Raw genomic sequence first — 15,275 nt, forward strand, 5'->3', positions numbered from 1 at the left:
AACTGATTACTAATTCATCAAATAACTTACTGGTAGCACTGTTTGAAGAGCAAACAACTCTGTGCAGATGTTCTACCTGATAATTCTAATACCATGGAAAGATGGGTAGGGTAGGAACAAACAAACAGGATTTTTTACTTACTTTTGGCAATGCTACAATCGTAGGAGATGTGGTCTTCAAAGCACTGGCATCCCAGTTCAGTACATTGTCCATTGCCGTTACAGAGACCAGGACACCGGAGAACAGTGAGGATGTCCTCCTGGGTAGCAGATGGCTGCTTTCCTACATGAAACGCTTGGTTTCTGTTTCCTAGCACTCTTCTTTCACATTCATTTTCCAAAAGAGCAATCAGTGCCCTCACCCAAGCCATGTCATCTTTGAGCTGCAGATCTAAAAGGCATATATCAATTGCCTCATCCATCTGTTTTCCAAGGAGATCTTTACACACTGAGCCAATGGTGGAATTTACAAGAATCTGGTGGCAAATCTCCTGAGCTTTGGTGGCGGTTAGGCCGTTGGGTGTGGGCCATGCCAGTGGAAGCTTCATCCGAACCCCTTCAAAGAAATCCTCTGGGAAAAAGTATGCAAAGCTTTCTGATTCTCTCTGGCTTGGGCCATGCAATGGGTGAAAGGATGAGTATTCGTAATAGTCTTCTTGCCTTTTTGCCCTTCTTAGGTCTTCCACTGGTTTCGTAGAGTTCATGGAACTGTTGCTTTTCACAGAAACATTCTGTGCAAGGGGTTTTAGTTGGTCCTTGGGGCTACCTCGCTTTTGGACTGATTTAGGCAGATATCTTTGCTCAAAAAACTTGCTGGGCAGTTTCTCATCTTTTGTTGAAGTAGGCTGTCTTTCTGAGGGAGTGACAAACTCTGACGTAACATCTAGATACGGGATTGCAGAGGTGTAGTCCACGTGGTCATGGTGGCAGCCGGAGGGCTGAGGGAACGGACCCTGAAAGGCATGCAGCATGTTTACCATGGGCATGGACCTGGTGCTCTCCTTCTGACATCTGCAGTAATTTTTCCTTGGCTTCCCCTCAGAAGGTGCTGGAATCTTGTCAAATAAACTCTTCCCTGGAGGTATTCTGATTTAAAAATAGAAAGAGATTAGAGGGAAGAAACTTGCAACAAATTAGGCTACAATACCAAGTAAACTTCCTTTTCCTGAAGCTGGAGAATGTATAAATCCTCAGTCTACCAAAGTACTTCAGAAAATGCTTAAATTTAATCTCTGTTTTCTTCAGTCACTTTTGCACTGCCCTTCTTGAGTTGTCCTGTACATTTTTTAGAGCTACATGGGAACTTCTTAGTAACAGATGCTTAAGTGCTTTGCTGGAGTGCTGCCTAAGTGCTTGACTTCTCTTTGCAGAACTTTCTCCGAGGTGCAGGTAACCCGTTGCGTATTACACATGAAATAGGGGCTTGGATTTGTCCCTAGTGTGACTTAGGTACAGCTTGGAGAATGACAAAAAAAAGACTTATTTGTTTCAAATGCTTTATTATGAAAATCCTCTTTATCTATTTGCCTGTGCTCTCCTTACCAAGTGTTTTCTCTAAGACTTGGGCCACTACTTTTTTTCTTTTAATTTTTTTTTCCTTTAAGATTTTTTAATGCAAACTTAATTTCGTTCTTGTCTTCTAATGGAGCTTTCTTTGAATTTTTCTTTTGACGCAAAGCAGGTTTTTTCTATTAATCATAGGGTCAGGCTATCAAATAAGGTGAGGTGATTTCACCCACCACCACCACCACCACCCACCTCCCACTTTTGATTTAGCCCAGCTTTAATGATGGATGAACTTCTAGAGAGTTCAGTTTCAATAAAAAGCCATGATTGAAATTTCTTTGGAAATCTCATGAGCACAAGATCTCTTATTGATCTTATTTGTGCAGTACAAGAGGAATCCTAGAGCTTCACAGAAAAATCTATGCTTCTTGTCCCAATAGTTGGCAGCACTACATTTCCAGAAAAAAATTGAAATAGCACCAAAAACTTTAAATTATTTTGGCATTAATTTTGTCTTGCAGCCAAAATGTAGAGATCTCAGGAAAGTGAAAGCATTTACCAATGCTTTGAAGCCAGATGCTAGGTATTGTTGCAGAAAAAGTAATTGCCTTTATCTGATTTTTTTCAAAATATATTGAAAATGACATCTATGATAGTACTATTTCGATCATTGATACAATACTAACTTTTAATAAAACATCACAGTGACACAGGCAAAGTGAACCAATTTCTCTTTTGGTGCACTTCCGTGCAACCTGGGGCAATAAAAGGTATCTGGTGGCTGGGGGAGCGCTAGTCCTTTGGTCAGCGCGGCTCAGTGTCAGTGAGTGCCCTGGACCGCTGGCTCTGCATGGTGCTGTTATCTGCAGCTGAAGCTGCCCAGTCTCGTCATGAACAAACTGTAAACCTAAACTAAGGCAGCAGGATTAGCTCTTTCTTTGAGGGAACACTATGTAAACTAGAGGCTAGGGTCAGTACCCTGTATTTAATAACTAACTAAATAAAAATCACATAAACTGGTCCACAATCAGGAGAGAAACAAATGAAAATTTCAGTAAAATGAAACTCTCTTGCCTTACTCTTTTATTGAAACAAATTCATTTGTTATTCCTGTATGAAACCAAATACCTTTGTTCGGTCAGCCCTGGTGAACAGGACGGGGGTGTATGGTGTGGAACAGGTGGAGCTGTGGGAAACCCCATCCTTTCTCACAGGCATGCACATAACCGAGCACCTTGGTGAGCTAGGGTGTGCCTTCTGTCCCCTGTATAAGATGACTAGACTATCATTCCTCATAGCTGCCCATTATAATCAAGAAAGAACCAAAGACACGTTTTTCAAAATAAGTTAGATGCTATTATAGAGAGGGAGTCCAAAATTAATAGCACCGCTGGTGGTTTCTCGAAAGCTTTGAAAAATGGTTAGAAAAATATATTTTACCTGCTTAAAATACAAGTTTTAAAGTTCAGCTCTTCTTTGTCTGGATGCTGTTTAAGGGCTGTGAGGCTCTGATGTTGTTTTATTGTTTCAAAGAGTTGCATTGGAAAGCTGAAGTTCTGAACAGATCTGTGCCATTCAGAGCCCTGCAGCTGCTTGAAAGAGGTGGGAGCCAGGGGAAGAGCCGAACTGCCAGATGGTGAGCACTCAGACTGGCTTCAGGTGCTGGAGAAAACCTAACATGCCTTCAGTGTTATTTAAAATAGAGTTTAAAACAGCAGCAGAGAAACCGCCCTCTGTGTTTTGTTTGTTACTGCGCCATTTCTCCATGGGTGGATCAGAGACTGATCCAATCTCCTCTAGAGGTGGCCTTCGCCTTTCCGTTGGCCTGAGTTTTTAACCAGGTTCTGAAGAGTCCTTGAGAATCCCTCCTTGGGAGTACTGCAAGGTGAAACTCATCACCCCTCTTGCCCTTCTTCCTTAGCAGGAGCTTCTCCTGCCTTTCCTGAAGTATCTCCATCGTATATGCCGAACCCTAGAAAGCTCCTCACTGTTTTATAAGTAAATACCTATATACTGTGCTTTGCCTTTTGATCTTTCAACAAACTTTCTTTGAAGAGGTCCTCCTAAGGATCTTGTTAACCCCTTTTTGTGTAGTCGACAACTGATCGTCTCTTGCTCAAACTATTTCTGTATCTGCCTTCCCAGAAGCAAGCTCTGACTGATTATCGCCTTATGAAGATGTTGAAGATGTCTGCTGAATTCTAAATAGTACAATTTGTAATGACAAGTCAAAATTGCAATTAAATAGCCATTACTTAGGCCATTGAATATAAGTAGAATATGGTAGAGGAGTTTGTTTATTTTCTAGAAAGTAATAGGTCTAAACATTTATTGTTCCTGTAAGCTTGTGCTAAGTTCCCAGTAAGTGCTATGCTAAGGTGGTTTGCCTTATTTTTCCTTATTTGCGAAACATACTTCACGAACAAATCTACATAGTCAACCAAACCCATCTTTGTTTTGAGAACACCTAACAGGCAGGTGTAGAATTCAGCAACAAGAATTAAAAGGTGGGATAGAGATAGGGAGAGGGACAGAGATATGTCAGAGCACCAGACTCTTGGCTTTGGTTCCAGACCATCTGTCTCAGAAAGTGCAAGTTTTTAGAGCTCACTGTCATTATCAGTAGAGGAGATATTAAGTTTTAGCGTGGTACATACATTACCCCACTTTGTCAAAATGTAACATTTAATCTATACTCACATATTGTAATTAGCGTTCAGGAATAAAAGAACAAGGGAAATACCAAACCCTTAATTAATCCCTATTGTCAGTTATCTACATTTTCCAATGTGAGTGAGAACTGCATTTTTTTTTAACAGCTGAATGGGATCTTAACACAGCTGTTAGCATGACATCACTGGCGGATATACAACTTCTTTCTCAGTAACTGCCTGTGTGTGTTGTGCTGGCTGAAAATTAAGCCCCTGGGCTGTTAGGATGGGAATGGGTCTCCAGGATTCCCTTGCTAGATGAAGCAGATCTCTCTGTCAGGTCACTAGGGGAGTATGCAATGAAATAAACCTGTCGACACCCCTTGAAACAGCACTATGGAGCATCTCCCAGGCAGGGATCCGCTCTTGCTTTGTACCTCCACTCCTCTATGAAGTCTTCCTCTGGCACGTTGCTCAGGTCGTTGTGACTGATCCCGTCAAAGAGGCCACATAAACCGCTGGTGCTGTTGAAGTCGCTGCCCGGCACCCTCACTGTCAGGCCCATTCCCCACTCGCTTAAATCGGCTCGCACGAATGCCCCTGAAGGGAACAGGATCTGAAGAGGCAGAAAAAATCCCAGCAAACTGAAGCTGTTATTAAGCTTTTTATGCAAAAAAACCATCCCTTTCTATAAATGAAAATATCAAAGTTGGATGCAAGCAATGGCAGGAGTAATTTAAGCTCACTTAGATACACTATAAATATTTATTTGTGCTATTATTTAGCTTGCTTTCAGATTCTATGGTACCAATATCTGATAGCATTACATAAACATAAAACTGCACAAGTACTTTCTTTTTAAATTAGTAATTACATCTATTGAAGTTTTCCCACTGGTAAGTTACCAGCTAATTTTTGAAGTGACTTCCATGACAATAAGGCCACCCTTGAGTCTTTGCCTAGGAAATAATTTCTTTTAGATAAACTGCCAAGTTTGAAAAACAGCTTTCTTCCCTCTGAAAAATTGTTTCATTTTCCAGGGCTGGCTTACCCAGAAGAGATTGTGTTTTAAAGTGGATAAAGTAATTTTCTCATTAAAGAACTTGCGGTAGGCTTACACTGACCTTTAAAAGAAAAAAAAAAATCTTGAGGTAAAGACAATGGAATAACTGTGTGGATAATGGATATTTCAGATTGGTGTCCCAACCAAATAATAGGGAAAAAATAATCTGTTCAAATGAAATGTATCTTTGTTTATTTGCTTTATTTTTACAGTTAAAATGAAAATTATTTTGAAACTGATCTGTGCCAGGAGTGGGAGCAGGAGCACTCTGTCCACATAAGTAACCTTAGCTTGGTATTTTTTAATCCAAAATTAAATATTTTCAGTTAATCTTAAAAAGTAAATTAAATAGTTGGAAACACCACATTACAATGATTTGAAAATAATAATTTTTCTTTTTTCAAGTGACCCCTGCCTCAGTATAATTTATTCAGCCAAATAATGTCCATTATTTTTTTTTTTCTTTTAGTGGGGATTTTTTGGTCCTTTATACATTCCTCCCGAGTGAATCTATTAATATCTGTAAAGAAGCAACTAGCTTGTATTTGTATTTCTGTGCTGGCATCCAGAGGTTACATCTTGGCTTCGCTAAATAATAATCTTGCCAATTTTAGCTTCCCAGTCACCATTTTAGGCGTGAGAATAGTTTCTGAGGAGTTCTCTGCAAGCGTTCTCCTTGTCCAGCCGAGTGGAGCCACAAAGTGCCCCTGATGGCCACAACAGCCCGGGACACAGTTTTGAACTCTATGTTTTGATAAGGGCACTTATAACCTCCCTTTTTCAATAATTATTGGCCTTGGTGAGTAATGAACATCATCATATAAACCCAGTTCTTTGCATACATCTGTTCTTTGTTGTACCTCCACCTTGGCTGTACCTCCACCTCAGCTGTATGCTTCACTTCCCAAGGTAAGTTTAAAAAACAAAAAAAAAATTCCCCGCCATAAATCTCAGATGATCTGATGAATTAATTTTTTCTTAGTATTTTAATAGGTAGAGCAGAGGACCTTCAGCTGACACAGTGCTCAGTAGGATTTGATTTCCTTCTTCAGGTAAACATGTGCCTCTTAATTACATGCTTTACTACAGGGAGGAGCATTTCCTACAAGGCTGCGTATAACATCCTTGCAGTCAGGACTGCATGAGCTGCTTCAGTCTTCTGTGTTGTCTGTAATATTGCCAGGTGTGGATTTATTTCAGGAATTCAGAGGGCTATAAGCCTTTCTTCTCCTGCTGCCCCAGGCAAAACATCCCATCCGCCACTGAGGACTGAACAACTGCCCAGCTTTTCTGTATCCCACCTGGATTTAACGCTGCTGACTGAGGCTTTGGAGAAGCTTTTTTGAGACCTCTCCAGATAGTGACTAGCTGCTGGAAGCTGCTAAGTTGCACAGAAAAGCAAGTGACTTAACCCTGTTCAAAGCATCAGGCTTGAATGGCACGGGAGCTGGCTCCCACACGGCACATGGCTGGTCACGGGCAGCCGCTGAGCAGATCGGGATCCACCATGCACAGTGGTGCGATCAGGTGTCCTGTTCCTTGCTGCACAATTCCTACAGATTCCCGTTCAGATCAGTGCAAGATACATATCTGTGTCCTGGGTGCATCCTGATTTGTTTCACTGAGACTTAGATGAAGTGTAAACCAGAATAGGGATTCCTTGCTAGATTATTCTGGTAATAAAACAGTAATTATATCGCATTCAGTTGCAAAATGAAATGACAGCTTGCTTCCTGCTTTTTCTCTTTTCTATAATTAACAGACTTACAATTACTACCTTGCAAAGATCTATTGCAAAAGAGATCACAAGGAGAGCCAAGCACAGGCACTCCCTGCATCGTTCTGGCTCTTCCATGGAATCATCTTCATCCAAAACATTTCCTGCCAATAAATCTTGATGATACAACTCTAGGATAAAATCATCTGAGCCATGATTTGTGGCTCTTCTCGTCACCAGAGCCCCTGGTGCTGCCTGCTCTTATTCTTCCAGTGATTTCACTGGGTTACTGTGGATAAGTGATACTTAAGTATGCTGCGGCCATACGTTTTTTAGGCAAATACTTTAAGTTATACCAAATGTTGCACATTTGCAGCCCATTTTCATGGCTTTTGAGGGCTATCTGGATCTGACTAATTTTGCCTTACTGTCCAGCTCTAAACCAACATTATTCTGCTACCTGTGATCTTTCCTTGAATATTTATATCCTAAGCTCTGCAAAGAAATTTGCTTTATGGGATGCAGTTGAGTAGTGCCTAGCATAAACAAGCTGAGAGCGGATTGCCATACTGCGGAGAGTGAGTAACGCTACTGGCACTCCGCTATGTCTCTGAGAAATTTCCATAGTTATTTATTTTGCTTTGTTTTACAGTTTGTTAAACTAACACTTTAACCAGCTTCTTCCCTGCATCTTGTTTTTCGGTACATTTTGCTGTAGGCGCTCTTATGGCTTCAGATAGATGTTTCATAGCAAATCCATTAATAATTCAGAAATATTAAACTCACATTTTTAAAGAACAACAACAACAAGAGTACTGAAATACCCACGTACTGTTATTTTTCTCCCTCCGTAGGACTGTAGGATTTTGACCGGTGGTGATGCTTCAGTGCTTTTGATGGCCAGCTGGGGTCTGCTCTCCTGAAAATGGCCATTGCAGGTGTCCAGCACCACAGTGTCACCCCCCTCTCTTGCAGCTACGCCACAATTGCAGGCGGTGGCGGACCGGCGGCCTCCGCAATCCCATTGCCGAACGTGCACTTCAAACACCCGCGACACGCTCCGGCACAAAAGGAAGGTGCCGATTTTATAGTTATCGTAGCGCCTAAAAAGCAACAAACCAAAAAGAGGATTTAGAGACCCAGAGCAGCCACCTGTGATGCCTGTTTGTCAGTGCTGGTGCGGCGGCGCTCCTTAATTAGAAGGAGGGAAAAATCAACGTGCAGGGGATTGTTTCTCTGGCACCATAAGCAAGGGAATGCTGCTGCAGCTCTTAGCTGGAAGTGCACAAGAATTCACGTGAAGAGAGGGTAGCTCTCTTCTCCCAGCTGGTGCTATGGCAATGGGCATGGATAAAAAGGATAAACATTTGATAAAAAGAGAATGGGAAGAAGTCCCTGACTTCAGGCCTTAATAAATATGTTTTGGTTCTAACCGGATACTTTACAGCACGATAGTCTTCAAAGCAAAATCAGTGCTCAAATAACCTCTTCTGTGACTAACCGCCAACCTTGACAAGGCTGGCAGTGGTGAGGTGAACGCTGCCTGTGAAAAACTGGGATTCTGCTGAAAACCGGTTACAACCAAGTTGGTTCCTCCCCCAGCAACAACCACCCTGTAAGCCCAACTTTCACTCCGAACGGGTTGGCAATCAGCACAGGGCAGTGTGTTGAACACTTTGGGACTTTCTCCCCTGTACAGAAGGTCCGTGCACCATGGTAGTGAGGCTACGAGCAGCAGAACTCAAATAACTTTGCAAGTATTTCCCCTCTGCACCAGCCAGGCAAACCTCTTCCCACCTGTAGACCCTGGATTTCCATAGCAGGGACCTGTGAGAGGATCCTCCTCTGCTCCTTCTCTATTGTCTCACTCCATAAGCTTATCTTATCCTTACTCTATTTTATTCTGATGATGTATAAAAGTAAACAGTAGCTGTATACTTTATATATGTTGCTGGAGTTTGCTACTCACAAGCCAACAGCTGCCATCTTTAAAAGTGATGGATTATTCTACTTTCTTTGAAGGCACTGCATTTAGTCTTAAATATGATTTTTATGAAAATAAGTAATATGGAAGCTAAGCTATGAGCTTACAATAATAAGCGTTATTCTTTTTTACAATAAAAAATAAAAGAAAATGTAAAAAGGAATGTGTAAAACACCTCAACTAAATAACAAGATTACTTTTAAGCACTGCCTCATGCAAACACCAATCTTGTTTTTCAGTCTGTTAATGTTTCCTATACAGAGGAACAAATGGCTCAAGAACGAAGATTTTTTAGCATGTCTATATCTGCATTTTATTTGTCTTCAGAGTAGAAGCCATACAAAACTATGCAGCTTAAAGCACAGCAAGATTTTAAACTCCAATTGCTTTTCCCTGCTAGGAAACACATCTGACTTTATCTTGCATCTTGAAAAACTTAGTGAAGCTGGCCATAAAATGATAAGATTTTGAATGGCTCTGTCTCATCTTATTATCTAATCAGGTACATAAATCCTAAGTACGCTGTGCAGATGCTGTTCCTAAGATTGATTAGAACTAAGGACAACAAAAGAATAGATAATCTCCTTTAACATCAAGTATTAGTTCAATTTGGACATCTTCACGGGAGAGACAGAGCAGACAGCGTATTTTATGAGAATCTACTTTCACAGTTTGCTTCAGCGGGGGGAGTTTAGAAGGAAAGGTGTTTAGAGAGGTTGATGGAACATAATGCATCGGAATGGCTGTACCCAGACTAATCAGCTGTATCTGATAAATAAGACTGTATTAGCATATGCATATAAATATCATTGCAGTCATGGGAGCTATTTACTGCTTAACAAGCATTGACAGTGGACCCAATCCAACTCTCCTGGAAGTCACTTAGAGTCCTTCAATTAAGTCATGGCATAGATTGCATAGCCCATAACAAATCTGTAAGTGTCTAAATTGAAGCTTTCAGCTGCCTTTGAATTACTTGAATGGGTAATTGAATGTAGTCAGGTGATGTTTATACAACTGTAATTGTGATAATGATTCTTTGGACAACATTTGAGAAATTACTGGTGGCACTAAAAGCATGAAGTAGAGATACTGGGGCTCTTGCCTGAGGGAGCTCTGTGTGTTCTTTGTGAACCAGGCACCACCGCTTGTGTCTGAGCTGCCCTCCACAGCGTATTTCCCCATCCCGCTTCCCTGATAATCTGTGGCTGTGGATGTACTGGGCGGAAAGGGGTTCCCTCCCTCCCCTTCTATGTGGTCGGGCTGTTTTTCAAGGGGTGCAGCAAGTTTTTGTCCCAGCATGAAATGACAGCTCAAATTGTGCTCTTAATCCAAGAATTATAAAATGCTCCGAAATCTTTGGTTATGACAGCGAGATGCTGTAGGAATTGTTTCTGTTGGTTTATCCTAAGAGAGAGACAGAAGGAAATATACATATATGTAAACAATTACTACTAGTAGTGTTAGACTAACACAATGCACTTACTCTTCACCAAGCTACACTTCACCTTTTTATTCATTCAGTTATTATGGCTTATCTAAAGATTTCCCACCACAGTTTTGCCACCAAACTATTTGATTTGCTGACACGTCCCTCCAGGTTCCCCCTTTCCTTGCCGGTAAGAACTACTTTATGCTACTTGTGACCCTGGGAAGTGCTGGGTGATGCTGGAGGATGTTCTCTGGTTTCAGAGCGCTCAACATTTAGGACTGGTCATGTTGTTCTGGGGGAGCAAAGCAGCTGGGTTACGTTCAGCAGTCACTCAATGGTATAAACTTCTACAGGCTATCAAAAAGAACAGCACCTCTAGCAGGGCTACTCGTGCCCGGGACTTAATTGTGGGATGCTGCGATGACTGCCATGAAACCAGCCAGAAGGGTGAGGCTGTGCAAGCTGAGGGATTTTGTCATCGTGCACGAAATGGAGCCCTTGTCCCTGTGATAATGTTGATGGATGGATTAGCATAAATGGTCGAGAAATCTGAAAAATCTTTTTTCCTCTTATTTAAGGAAAAATGCAAAATAACATGAATGATATATATACTTCACCAGTCAAGAAACATTTCCCTTTTATATTTTACCTTAAAAGGATTTTCTGCTTATTTAGTTTTAAGCTAGTACTTCATATTTAAGAATCTACAATTTATGGCGTGAAAAGCTTTTATATTTATAATGTGCCATAACTAGTAATGAGGGCTATACTTTTCCTTTACCAGGCTTTCACATTTGTTTAATTTAGAAGGTACTTTGCTATAAAAGAAAGTGCTCTCTCTGGATTTTAGCTAGTATAATTAACGCTATTTCACATCTATGCTCCAATATACACAAACTGATTGTGCTTACACTGTAAAATATGACACATTCTTTGATTTTCAGTCACTTCCTTTGGTCAAAAGAATGAAAAGATTACAAGATAATTTTTCCTACCAAAATATATTTCAGGGAGCGTACCAAGGGGAGTGTTAGCATTAGAAGACAGAGTTAGATATTTCAGTTTTCTAATGAATAGCGAACTACCTCACATGTAATGTTCTCAGTATGTCAGATTAAAAACCATTGAAAACATCACTACAAAAGTGACAAAATGAAGTATTATTGCGAAATCTCATGAAACTACCCACTACCAAAAAAACCCCAAACAACCCCAAAACTCCCAGTCTTTTGTTTTTCATGCCATTTTCCATTTATCCAACAAGTTTGTTAAGAAATTTTTGGAATCAATATTTTTAAGATAAATTTTAAATGTTTAATGCTTTTAGTTCAAATTTTGGAAACCAAAAATTGTTGCCGTTCTCTATTGTCCTGTTTGTTTTCATCCTTGCTTTTCCCCATTGGGTTTTTTTACTTCTTTTCGCTAATGGGGAAGTCAAAGAAGGCAAGCAACTTTGGGGAAGGCAGGAATATATTTATGTGCATGCCTGTTGGCATAGAAAACAGTCCTCCCGTTTTGCTGTTGGCAATATTCCCTGTCTTTAGACTTTCCCTTGCTTTTCACTTGACGGTCCTTCAGTGAGCCACCCCCAGGATCCAGCGGCGGAAAGGGTGCCGAAGGCACAGCTGATCACCACCCACCCACAGCAGCTCTGCCTACAACAGTTTGATCTTAGAGGCTGCTGTCTCCTTGTGAGCTGACCTACAAGCTTTGTGGTGGGACAAAGGGATTTCCATGGATAATATTGTCTGATTGATGCCCAAGAGCTGATGAACTCATCCTCTCAGCCTATCACTTCATAGTCCCCAGGAGAAGTTTCCCTTAGCCTTTTTACTTCCTCTTGCTTCACTGTTTACAATCTGCAGATCACTTTCTTTCTGATAATTTTTTTATTATTGAGGTGCACTCAGATGTTTTCATACTGGAGCCCGCAAGCTTTTTGTACAATTCTTCCATTCGCAAGACCTAATGCACGCCTCATTTCAAACACCATTTCCCACCAGTACCCTTTGATGGTCAAAGGGCAATGCCTCTGTTCCACACCTCTGTGTCAGCCTTTGTCTTTAGGTTACAGGTTTGCATGAGGACAGAAGCAGGAATTGCATTCCTTAAATACAGAGCTTTAAAATCATTTGCTAATGTGCTAACATTTTTTTGGATAGGCAGACAAAGAAGTTGCTTAACTGATGTGTAATAGGGTAGCATAATCATTACAATAACTGAAAGAGAAATTATTTACAATAATAGATGGGAATTTAAGTAGGGGTAATAAGACTGTGAAATGATGGGTGAGAAACTTGGCTGAATATCAAGGAGTGATATATCTTAGTGAAATAACCTAGTTATTGAGATGGCAGGAGCCCCATCAGCTTGGCTCATTTAAAGCTACGCTGGACAGAGCTGTAATGAATGTCCATCCACAAAGAAGAAATGTGCAGTTATCGAGGGGCCAGGCTAATCCTGGGATTTTTCTGTTTCAAGTCCGTGTGACTCTGAGGCAGGATGCCACAGAAGAAAGAGCTTTTCCAAACTCCCTGTGCTCAAACAGAATCGTAAAATGCTTAGAAGCATTTCTTTGTGCTATCAGTAACACAAACTTGCAAAATGAGTTACTCAAATTTGCTTGATTTTATTTTAGACCTTTTTTTTTTTCCCATGGAAGCAATATAAAAATGTGTTCTGTGGCTGAGAGCGCTCCCCCCTTCCAAGAGACACTTTCCAGTAATTTATGACTTCTCAAACACAACAACCTGGCAGATTACTGTCCATTCTTAGCCCTAAACTAGAAAGGAATATTTTAGAATATGAATGTGTGTAGAGAGTTGTGAAATAATATTTTAGTCTATGTTAATATCCCAGAGCTGAAATAACTGTGGATACATGAGGCATGGGAATGTCTTTGCACCTCTCCTAGCTCTTCCACTAGCTCTTCTACATATTGAGCAACCAAACTTGGATGAAACAAGTGCCTGGCCACGTTAAAAATGGTATTTAGAAAAGCAGGAGGGTAACTGGAAAGCCCCAGATGTGCAGAGCTAATTTTGTAGCTGAGACTACACAGTTTAGGTGAAATCTTTATTTGAGGAGGCATGTAACCTTGAATGAAGTCACTGCCTTTCCTACCTTTCACCAACAGATTTCTCCAGCTTTGATGTCATTTCGGATGCTACCTCCAGAGCATGCTGGACTGAAATTGGGACATTAGGATATCAAAATTAGAATATCATGCCTGCTGAGCCCCTGTGGACACTGTGCGCCTAAAGTCATTATCTGTGCTATTAGGAGGTTAACGGCGGAATGACAAACCTGGAATGTGATCTGAAATATTAGCAACTTTGGATCAAACGTGCCAGATGCAAACGGTAAAATCTCTCTGTTATGTTAAATAGCTGGTGTACATAGATGAATGAATGATTAGGGAAGTTAACTGAAGAAATGTTCTGTCCTGTACAGGCTGTCAAACACAAAGATACCATCTTTGTCTCAGTAAGTCTTCAAGCAACATCTGGATAATATAGAAGGATAGCTGGACAGGACGGGAGGGTGTACAACTTCATTTTTGCACTCTTTCCCTGATATTTGTCACTTATATTTTCTGAACTTCTTGTATTTGAGACAGCATGACCATGTTTAAGGTTTCTTGTTTGTGATTATGACTGTCAACTCCATGCCGAGATGCAGCCGTGTATAAACCAGCTCTGGAAGCAGAAGGATGCAAGAGAATCCTTGGGCTGAGTGACTTTGCACCAGGTGTTACTAAACTGCTAGGAAGGACCAGGCTGTCCCTGCATACTGTGCCACTACTGGGATGTAATGGCTCACTTGTGTGGAACTGGGGTGCCACTAATGTGATGTGACACGGTGCAGACATCCTCACAGGGTCATTAATGATGGCTCTGAAGACCATTTTGGAATCTGGCCTTTGTCTTGTAAAAATTATTCAGGCTCAAAACCACTGCTGCTTCAAGATTAATCCACTTCTAGTCCTTTTGTTAAAAGGAGTGTAAACAGTTGGAAGGAAACCATGTATGTTATTGAAGCACTACATTAATCACTATAAGCAAACTACTACAATGCTCTTTTGATATTCTAATGTAAAACCAAATGCACGCTACATCCAGAAACTGAAAACTGCAGTAATTGAGCCAAATTATTTCAAAGTAGAATACTCACCATCCGTCAAATGTGATAATGTGTGGATCAGTGAAAGAGTAGCAGTTCCCTGTTGGGAGGTCTCGAACTGTGACCTAGTTAAAATGAAATGTGTAATGAATACAGTCTACACAGCAGTTTTTCTTCATTACTGTTCCTCACAAAACATTAGGGGCAGGATTCATGTGTCAAGTGCAAACTAAAATCTGACTTCTAAAACATGATTGCGAATGGGTACAGAATAGGCTTCACTTTCAAACAACGGAGTTTAATCACATGCAGTAAGGGAGTTCAAAGTGCTCTGATTCCACCTGATGTAATGCCAAGTCTGTCTTTATCTGGTAAAAAGTGAAGCTTTTTTATTAAACTTTTTTTTTGCTAAGAAGTAGATCATTCACTGGAATTATCAAGAGAGTACAGTGCTCATTAAATTGTACTAATTTTAATTCCTGAATTATGGTATAAGGTATGTTGTAATTAAGTAGCATTAGCATATTTTAGTAGTAGTCACTGCCTGTCCCCTAATTTGACCTTAGATTTCCTGACATAGAATCTGAATGGCTGATTGGTATATATGATGTGCAGGTTATCGATCGGATACTGGCAACGAGGCCCCAGATCAGACTGCTGGAGCTGTCTGGCCTGTGAATAAAAGAGGCAAGGATCTACCACAGCAGCAGAGATCTTCAGCTGCATCAGCTTTTCGTTACTTGGGCACAAGACGAGGTGTGAGAGTCCTGGTCCCCTGCAAGGAGCAGATGTGCTGGCGA

The 15,275-nt window shown here is 40.8% G+C and overlaps 1 protein-coding gene across 1 annotated transcript in view; it reads right to left on the minus strand.

Moving 5' to 3' along the window:
* LOC101920666 (von Willebrand factor D and EGF domain-containing protein-like) overlaps positions 1 to 15,275 on the minus strand; it is a 185,895-nt gene that overhangs the window by 102,580 nt on the left and 68,040 nt on the right. The window contains exons 8-11 of the mRNA XM_013303196.3: positions 14,527 to 14,600; positions 7,770 to 8,040; positions 4,595 to 4,773; positions 143 to 1,086 (exon numbers count right to left, since the gene is read on the minus strand). Of these exons, the coding sequence (XP_013158650.3) occupies positions 143 to 1,086; positions 4,595 to 4,773; positions 7,770 to 8,040; positions 14,527 to 14,600 (1,468 nt within the window). The remainder of the gene's footprint in view (positions 1 to 142; positions 1,087 to 4,594; positions 4,774 to 7,769; positions 8,041 to 14,526; positions 14,601 to 15,275) is intronic.

This window comes from Falco peregrinus, chromosome 8 (assembly GCF_023634155.1).
Source record: "Falco peregrinus isolate bFalPer1 chromosome 8, bFalPer1.pri, whole genome shotgun sequence".
NCBI classification, from domain to species: domain Eukaryota; kingdom Metazoa; phylum Chordata; class Aves; order Falconiformes; family Falconidae; genus Falco; species Falco peregrinus.